This window comes from Lactuca saligna, chromosome 6 (assembly GCF_052625555.1).
Source record: "Lactuca saligna cultivar CGN05327 chromosome 6, ASM5262555v1, whole genome shotgun sequence".
NCBI lineage: Eukaryota > Viridiplantae > Streptophyta > Magnoliopsida > Asterales > Asteraceae > Lactuca > Lactuca saligna.
Window position 1 is genome coordinate 154,509,479 of NC_136422.1, and position 9,795 is coordinate 154,519,273.

Here is a 9,795-nt window from a genome sequence, read left to right on the forward strand (position 1 = left end):
TGGGAATTCAGAAGATGGAGCAATATAGCTTCAAGTCTTGTTTTGTTATTTGCTTATGTATTATATGTTTTGTGAACACACACTTTGTAAACACTTCTTTCTAATGAAATGGTTGTTTATTACTTTGATTACTACGATGCATGTAATGTGATACTAAGCATGACCTCCTCCACCCTTGAACATTTCTGCCGTTCCAGTTTTTGGGATGTGACACTTTCCAGTTCAAACTATCAGTTTGATGGTGACCTTGACCCTGAAGCAATGGACTCCGAACTACGTATTGAACAAGAGTTTTCTTTACTATCCATGAAATATAAGTTTCCTTTCAAACCAACTCACAAACCATACCATAACCATTTCCAAGCTCCTCATAAAAGTAATCCTCAACCTTATCCTAAACCTTCCAAAAATCCACTTGCATAAAAGTTGAATATTCTGACACAAAATCACTCCTCATAATCCCACGAGACTCCCAAGTGTGCCAAAAAAAAAAAAAATTTGTCACAAGTTTGGTCATGCAAACCACTTTGCAAACGACTGTCTGGCTGAAGTGCTACAAAACCCAATGATCAAGGACTCTCCATACTATGCACTTCGAGCCCAAGAGATAGCTGCTAGTGAGAAAGCGTTTGTTATCACTGTATCGAGAGATGTGGAAGGATATTGGTCATCCGGAGATGAAGATGATGTGAGTACTGGTAGAAACATGTGTCTTATGGCTAGACAAACCATCAAATGTGATAAAGGTTGTTGGTCATCTGGATCAGAGGAAGATGATGATGATGCTAAACCGAACTACTGCTACATGGCAACTAACGACCCACCCTGTAGAAGCATCGTTTAATAGGTAAAATTTACGATTACTAATAATAATTTTGATTTATCTATTTGTGAACCATATCTAACCCAGATCCAATCATATATAAACATCATTTACAAAGCCTATGAGTTTCCATAGAAGCTAGTGAAAAAACGAAGAGTGAATTAAATAATCTTAGATTACGTTTCGAGGATAAAAAACTTAAAGTAGAGTCTTTTGAAAATGAACTTGTAATGTCAAAAGATGAATATATCGTTCTTAAAGACAAATGTGAAATCACTTATTCTGAAAGAAATGTTTTTATTTCTGATAACAAACGTCTCAATGCCAAAATATATGCTTTACATAATTCCATAGACATTCTTGAAGCAAACGAAAGGATGACTCACAATTTCGTCATCCTTGGTCTAAAGCACCTGGTCTCGGAAGCGAATTTCCGAAACCTATTGCTTGTCCCTTGCAGGAGTTACATAATCTAACTTTTATGGGATACATTCTGAGCCACAAACATTTGGATACCCCTGTCTCACGTTTGTCACCCCTTCATGAGACCTTGGACAACATTTCTTCCATGGTTCCTAATTTTCAACCAATAGTTGTCAAGTGTCCTGATTTCGCGCCCTTTCTGCCTCTGATACCCCTGGACCTGAATCAGAACTTAGAATTTTGTCCAAACATTCCCAACATTGTAGTTCACATTCTGAACCACAGTCCTCCTAACAATTGCCAAGATGATGAAATTATTCCAGATACAACCGTACATGACTCTAAAAATCAAATTTTGTTTGGGCATCCTTAGATAATAACGTTGATGTAGAAACCATAAGTGATAATTCATCCGATTCGTGTGTTTGGGACTCTCAAGTGATTTCTAAAACCATCTTAGTGCCAATCAAACCTAAGTTTAACAACCCATCCGTTGGCCAAACTTCCAAGTCAACATCCGACTCCGGGAAGAAACCTTCATTAAATAGAAAAGATGTCGTTGATCCTAAGATTGACTCCAAAAATGCACTCAAAAGGAAATTACATAAAGAAAAAAAAATTCTAGGTTCATTGAGAATTCCAAAAAGAAAGTATCTCTGACTGTAAGCCCGACCACTAGGAACCATAAAACATGTGTGCTTGTTAAGATCCTTAAAAGGCCATCCACCCTTCCTAGTCCTGTTGTTCAAAACAAAGTTGTCAGTCCCATTCCGAAAAAAGATTGTTGATACTTATCCCACAAGAAATAACCTTCCTCGGACTGTTTCCTCTATTTTCAATGCTAAATCCGATGGTACAACTTTTAAACCTTAATAGCTTTCAAAACTGAGTGCACCATAAAAAATATTAAACAAAGAATGCTTGGTTAAAAACATTAACACTCAAACATTTTCAAAGAATTCAAAACAAAATTTTTAGTGTAGAGCTAAAAGTGTTGAAAAAGATTTTGCAACTTCAAGTGACACTGAGATTCCTACAACGCCAAAAACAGTTGGTCTGAGAAAAGTTGTTCCAAAACAACCTATTGTTGAATATGATTTATGGATCAACGAAAAGACCTTGGCATTTTGCTTCTTTCCCAAAGGATCTCGGAACAAGCCTTCCGAGACTCCTGTTGCTCGAAAGTCACTACCAAAGTCCAAAGCCCGTTCCTAAGTCCCAAAACATAACTCGGAGCCTAAAAAATCCAAACTTCACTAAATTTTGCAGGCACTATGTGCTTCAGAACAAGATACAATATGGTATATTAATAGTGCTTGTTCCATGCACATGATGAGGCAGAAAGACTTTCTACGTGATCTCAAAATTTCACCTAATGTTAGCTATGTGATGTATGGTAACAACTCCAACTCTAAAATTCGAGGTTATGGCATCCACACCAATGGAAAATTCTATGTATCAAACATGGAATATGTAGCTGACTTGAAGCATAATCTAATCATTGTTGCTCAACTTACCAATACAAATCGTCGAGTTGAATTCTACAAGAAGCACAACTATGACATGTCTGAAGACCTGAAAGTATGTTTGATCAAGTCAAATTGCAACAAGAACATGTATCCTCTTAACATCAACATGATCGTTGGCAAGCCTCAACTTTGTCTTCTCTCAAAGGTAGTTCCTAATGTCATTTGGTTATGGCAATGAAGGCTTGCTCATCTAAACTTTCGATATATGAACGATCTTGTTTCGGGTGAAATGGTTAGAGGTTTGCCTCTTCTCAAGTTCAAAAACAATCATCTATGTGCTGCTTGTGAGTGTGGGAAGCAATCGAAGGAAGGTCATCCTATCATCATCAAAAAATTGATCTCGGAACCGTTAGAACTGCTTCATATTGATCTATGTGGACCCTCCACTATAGAAAGTCCACATCACAAGAAATACATTCTTGTGATTCTGGATGATTTTACAAGGTTAACCTGGGTTTTCTTCTTCAGGATCAAGTTGGAAACCGCCTCGGAACTTATTACCTTCATTAAGGGTATTGAATTTCGAGTGAAACTGCCTATTCATCGAATCCAAAGTGATAATGGTTCGGAGTTTGCCAATGTCATCGTTGAGAAATTCCTATCCGAGAAAGGTATTGACCACAATTTATCAGCTCCTTATACTCCTCAACAAAATGGTGTAGTCCAAAGATGCAATAGAACCTTAGTTGAAGCTTCTTGATGGATGCTCAATTTTTCCAAATCTTCCACTTTATCTCTGGGATGAAGTCGTATCAACTGCATGCTTTACTAAGAATCATATCATCTTCACTCGACGCCTCAATATGACACTGTACTAAGCCATGAATGGTCATAACCCGAGTATCTCCTTTCTGCATGTCTTTGGATATCGGTGCTTTATCAAGAAAAATCTTGATCAACTCACGAAATTTCAGCCCAAAGCCGATGAAGCAATTTTTCATGGATACTCATCAAAATCAAAAGCTTATAGGGTTCTTAATCGATGAACTCATGTTTTTGAAGAAAGCTTTGATGTCACCTTTGATGACAACTATATTTTGAATTCCGGCCTAACCCATGTCACAACCCACATCATGGAGTCCGATGCTCCATCGATAGGATGTCCAAATCCTCAAATAATTTATGAGGTCGATTTTCAAACCATGTTCAGACCATCAGAAACTGCTCTTGATTTGGAATCTTGATCAAGAAAATCCTCATCCATTATTGCTCCTACTTCCCAAAATGTTTCTGGTCCAATTCCTACATTTCCTCCATTTGATTCTGAACCAATTCAACCTTCTCAAGTTAGGGGAGATAATGGTTTTCCCTCTCTAGAATCCAATGTTAAAGGATTCCAAGATGCAACAAATCAATTTGCTGAATTTGATCATATTCTGAATAACAACAATGACAACATCAACTTCTTTGACGTTCCGAATGATGCTAATATCTTTGGTTCAGAAGTTCAGGGGGAGCATCATCCTCCAGTTCAAGTTGTTCAGGAGGAACAACACAACTCCATCGTTGATGTCTGATCATCTGCTGCAGAAGAGCTTTCGAGACTACACATCTAGACCAAGGATCATCCGCTAAAGCAAGTCATTGGACATCTAAACGCTGGCATCCAAACTTAATTCGCCAGTAACAGCCAAAATGAATGTCATTTCTCGGCATTTATCTCAATGGTTGAACCAAAATCCATCAAGAAAGCACTTGAACATGCTGACTAGATTACAACCATCGAAGAAGAGTTGGCATAATTTAACAGAAATGAAGTGTGGACTCTCATTCCTCCTCCTTGAGATCCTACTATTGTAGGTACGAGATGGGGGTTCTGAAACAAGCTAGACGATGCAGGAGTTATCATTCGAAAAAAAAAAAGCAAGATTGGTGGCTAAAGGATTCACACAGATTGAAGGACTTGATTATGTCGAGACCTTTGTTCCTATTGCCTATCTTGAAGCTATCAGAATATTTCTTGCTTATGCAGCTCATAAAGGCTTCAAAGTTTACCAAATTGACGTTAAGAGTGATTTTCTTAATAGTGAACTTGATACTGAAGTGTATCTCCAATAGCCTCCAGGGTTTGTCAATCTTTCTTATTCTAACTATTGCTACAAACTTCGAAAAGCTATTTACGGCCTCAAGTAAGCTCCTCGTGCCTGGTACGAGACTCTCACCGACTTTCTAAAGCGTTCTAGTTTTCAAAGAGGAATTCTCGATCCTACCCTGTTCCGAAGATCAAATGGAAAACATCTCATGCTGGTTCAAATCTACGTTAACGATATCATTTTTGGATCCACAGATTCATCAATGGTTGCTGATTTTGCCATTTTAATGGTTAGCCGATTCCAAATGAGCATGAATCGTGAACAAAGTTTCTTCCTAGGTATTCAAGTAAAATAGACCAATAGACAAATATTTAGTCACTAATAAAAGTACATTTCCGACCTTCTCAAAAAATATTTGATGGACACTTGTTCCTCTGCTAAGGTTCCTATGCGTTTCGGACATAAGAGCTTCTCGGACCCATCAGGTGTTGCTGTCGATGAAAAGAAGTATAGAGGAATGATTGGGTCGCTAATCTACCTAACAACAAGTCGTCCAGACATCATGTTCTTCACATGTTTGTGTGTCAGATTTCAAGTCAATCCAAAGATGTCTCATCTTTTTGCTGTTAAGCAAATATTCCGATACCTTAAAGGTACAAATAGTCTTGGAATCTGGTACCCAACAAATGAGAATTTCCTTCTATAATCATATTTTGATTTGAACTATGGTGATCTTCAATTAGATAGAAAAAGCACCTCTGTTGGCTGTCAATTTTTGGGTGGAAGACTGGTTAGTTGGTCATCTAAAAAGTAGAACTGCATTGCACTATCAATAGCAGAAGCGGAATACATTGTTGCTGCTAGTTGAACCTCTCAATTTCTTTGGATGAAATCACATCTCTTGGATTATGGTTACCGGTTTCAACAAATTCCCATCTATTATGATTCACAAAGTGTCATTGCGATTTCACACAATCCAATTTAGCACTCCATGACAAAGCACATCGATATATGTTACCATTTTATTAAGGATCATGTTTTAAAAGGAAAGATTGAACTTATTTTTGTTCCATCTAATGATGAAATTGCTGATGTCTTTATTAAGGCATTAGATGAAACCAAATTCAATGGTTTTCTGAAAAAAAAAAATGGGTATGATGTTGCCTGATCCTCCATTTTTTCAAGGGGCTTTCACTCTTTAATTTTATCATTAGGAAGTGAAATTATTCCAAAGTAAAATCTATCTTTCACCTCGGAATCATATCCTCACGGAATAAATAGGATCATTTTACAATCATTTTTATCTAACCTCTTCTTCTAGTCATAAGTTGTATAGCTCACTCAATCTTTGGAAGTTCATGACCAATATAGTCACATTGGTATTTTGTTTGATCACATCTTGAAGTCTATATCATAAAGTGTGTATGAAGTTCATCTCGGAATTCAATTCGGAAACAATAATGTGCTTTTGTCTCTTACCATGTCCGAGACCAGTTCCTTCTCGTCTGTAAACTTAAAAATCCATTTAAATATTTCCTCTAAGATCTTCCTTCCTTTTACCTCTAATATTCAACCTGATTCTGTGCAATCTCGGACTCTATATCATGTATAAGTATTTTTCTTTTTCGTCTCGAAAGTATCTTATGACAATCCAACTCGGAACTCCCATGCTCCGAGATCACATTGTAAATACTTATCGGAACTTTCATGCTCCTAGATCCATTTGTCAACTCATCTTGGAACTTTTTGGCTCCAAGATCATTCTCTTTAAAAGAAGTTCAAACGGTTTTTCGTCATTATTTGTGAAACGTTTTCTTAAGAACTCAATTGGTTATATTTTTTAATGATGATTATCCTTTAATCCTATCAAATTGCACCTTTTTGCACACGTCTCCATAAAGTAAACATCATGTTAGTTAAATGATTGTTTCCATTTTGCACGTCTTGCCATAGTATTCTTTCGTCCCTGTAGGTCAACTCATTCTAAATGTGGCAACACATTTAATGCGGTTCATATCCATATCCGAGTATCATCATTATGCTTTTTCAACACGAACCACTTCTTTTGAAAAGCTTTCAAAAAACGATTTTTCACTTTATGCTATCAAAACCTTCATCTCTTTCTCTCTACAAAAAAGTGTTCTTCGAGCCCTCATAACCTGCAACAATGACGTCTTCACAATCCGCTCCTAAAATCATCAAAACAACACCCAAGAAGAAATCCTCCAAACGTTCTGCCTCATCATCCTCAACTGAATCGTTTCTCTGTGATACCACTCAACTCTCTTCCTTGGATCCCATGGACTATCACGAGTATCCAGGTCATGATCGAGTTTATAGCTCGCCATCCCATCTTAGTTCCACTCACCAAAATTCCTGACCCACCCATGCCCCTTAATCTCCTTCACACAGCCTTTGATAGAATCAAGATCGAAGATGGAGTTCTTGAGATAAGGATCACTAGTGATCATATTGTACTAGTTCACAAGCCAACTTTCTTGAAAGCTATTGGGATTCCAGAAAACCCTAAGGGTTTCAAGGGATAAGAACCATCGTCTGAAGAGTTTTAGATGTTTCTCAACCACATTGGGTATGCTGAAGAGTTCAAAGCAAAGAAATTCAAGAAATCTGCAGTTCATGGGCTATAGATAGTCCTTATGCACTTAATCCTTCGAGGTCTGTCTAAAAAACATGGAGGCACAAACACAATAATCAAGTATTGGCTCTACATCGTCTCCAACATCTTTTCAGGGAAGAAGAACGTTGTCGATCTAGCAAAAGTTTTATGGCAAGACTTTTGGAAGTTTATTGTCAAACGCAAACCTCAAGAGATATCTAGTCCGTGATTCTAGGATCTGAGCATCCAACAACTATACCGAGAGAGGCAACAATCGATCCCTGTCAACACAATTACAAAAAAGGTATTTTTATCTTTCAAATCAGTTAAGTCTTATCGCCTTCCGAACCAGGCATCACTCAGACCAATTCATAGATTGCCTGAACACATGTTGACCACTCTACTATCTGAGTCCCCTCATTTGAAACAACACTTGGAGACTTTGATTTTGCATAGCCCTACACAATCTACCCCTATCTCCGTTGAGCCAACCTTGGATGTGGCCAAGCTAGTCTCAACTGGCGGAAAGAAAAAGAAGGTTCCAAAAGAAAGACCTTTCCCTCCAAACCTAAAGCCAAAAAGAGAACCAATGTTGACACTTCCTCCCAAAGGAATCTGTTAAAGACATTTCGACCGACTCTAGTCATCCTCTAACCCTACCTTCCCACTCGCCTGAAGTACCCTTCAAAGTTTCAAAAACACCTACACACACTCACAGGGAGTCTCCACATAATCCACCCTCACATTCCTAACAAGGTGATGCCGGTGTTGAACAAAGTTTCTTGCACCCCCTGGAACACACCCATGAGTCATCTCGGATATCCCTCATTCTTCTTCTACACAAGCATGATTTGAGACCTTGGTCTTGGATCCTATGTATTCTGATGCGGGAATGTTCCCTCCTGCCTCAGATGCGACAACTAGTCTGATACCTGGAAATGGTAAAGGACGATCAGGTACTGACGATCCGGATTGGTTAGACTTTGTCATTAGGGCTCATTCAAGGAATCCAGAGCTCACCAGAACACAGGTTGAAGTAACTCTCATTTCCATGAGAAATAATCCATTCAAAGCAACCTACCATTTGTTGCTCCATTTGATAAATGTGCTAACCAAGAGTTTGGATCTGGAGAGACCCTCAACGACCACATCATCTCGGACAACCCTCCGAAGTCTCCCCACCATGATGCAGTCCACCTTGATCCCGATGAGGAATACTCATTCGAATTCAAGTTCGATGACGACAGTGCTTCCATTGTTGCTCCTCCTATTCGCTCATCTATTCACCTTTCTTCGAAACCATCTTCATCCATGCCAGCTTATGACTTCAGACTCTCATCATCCTCGTTTGAAATACTTGATGAAGAAATTAATATTGACGATCAAATCACAATACTCTTGAAGGAGAAACTGAAACCAATCCTCCCAAGGATGATCAAGCAACAACTACCAACAAACCTCGCCTTTCTGAACCATTGTGAATCAAGAGCATGATAAAGCCAAGATTGCGAGTTTGTATTTGGACACAGGATCATTAACAGAAAACTATGATGATCCCTTTGCCTTGATGGAACTCTAAGAAAATGTCTCTACTGTAGTATACAAGGTTGAATCATTTGACATGTCGGTTGCCCAACATGACTCCAAAATTGATGCCAAAGTGACTGGTCTTGACACTAAGCTGGATGCAATTATCCAATCTCTCTCGGACGTCAAGAAGCAAGGGCCCTCGGATGAAGAAAAAACTCAACAGTTGGATCAACTCATTTCCCTCTGTCTCAAGCACACCATCGAGGAGGTCGAGTAGAAATATAATTCAAGTCTTGATCACTATCTTGACACCATCGCCACCATGCTGAAAGTACACAATGACATGATCAGTGCCACCAATGAGCTGATCAAACAAACGCATGTCAAGCATGAGAAAAAGATTCAAAGGATGGAGAAGGAAATTAATAAGAAAGATGAGATGAATCTCATCATGCAATAAGTTCTCATTAAACTCCTCCGAGCCTATTGGAATATTGTGGACGTTTCAAACAAAAAAGTTGATGAAATGTTGTCCATGCTTGGCTCTTTATTTGACCATCGTAAAGCTCAGGCTCCGAATGCTGAAGCATATGAAACTCTTACCCTACAGATGAACACCATCTTTCAAAAGGTGTTTAATCGTCTCTCGGAATTTCAACACTATGCATTGCATGCCTCGGTTGCTAGGCCATCCGATGCAAGAGGGGGAGAAGACCTAAGCAACAAAGATAATTCTATCTCTTGGAAGCCTACCTCGAACTTCAAACTCCGAGATGTGTCTGATGATGAATTTTTTCAGATTGTTTCCAAAGTTATTTCATCTGATGAGGATGATGATGA

General features: G+C 38.5%; 1 protein-coding gene across 1 annotated transcript; it reads left to right on the top strand.

The window, feature by feature from the left end:
- Positions 1-4,608: 4,608 nt before the first annotated feature.
- Positions 4,609-5,976, top strand: LOC145003040 (uncharacterized). Its single transcript, XM_078962200.1, has 4 exons — positions 4,609-4,786; positions 5,063-5,154; positions 5,251-5,461; positions 5,855-5,976. The coding sequence occupies exons 1-4, from the start codon at positions 4,609-4,611 to the stop codon at positions 5,974-5,976; spliced, it is 603 nt and encodes a 200-aa protein (XP_078818326.1).
- The last annotated feature ends 3,819 nt before the right edge of the window (positions 5,977-9,795 follow it).

Coding starts and splice junctions, on each gene's coding strand:
- LOC145003040 (XM_078962200.1), top strand. CDS start 4,609: ATGCAGGAGTTATCATTCGAAAAAAAAAAAGCAAGATTGGTGGCTAAA. Junction 5,155..5,250: donor GTTTCTTCCTAGGTATTCAA/GTAAAATAGACC, acceptor TCCTCTGCTAAG/GTTCCTATGCGTTTCGGACA. Junction 5,462..5,854: donor AATATTCCGATACCTTAAAG/GTACAAATAGTC, acceptor ATGTTTTAAAAG/GAAAGATTGAACTTATTTTT.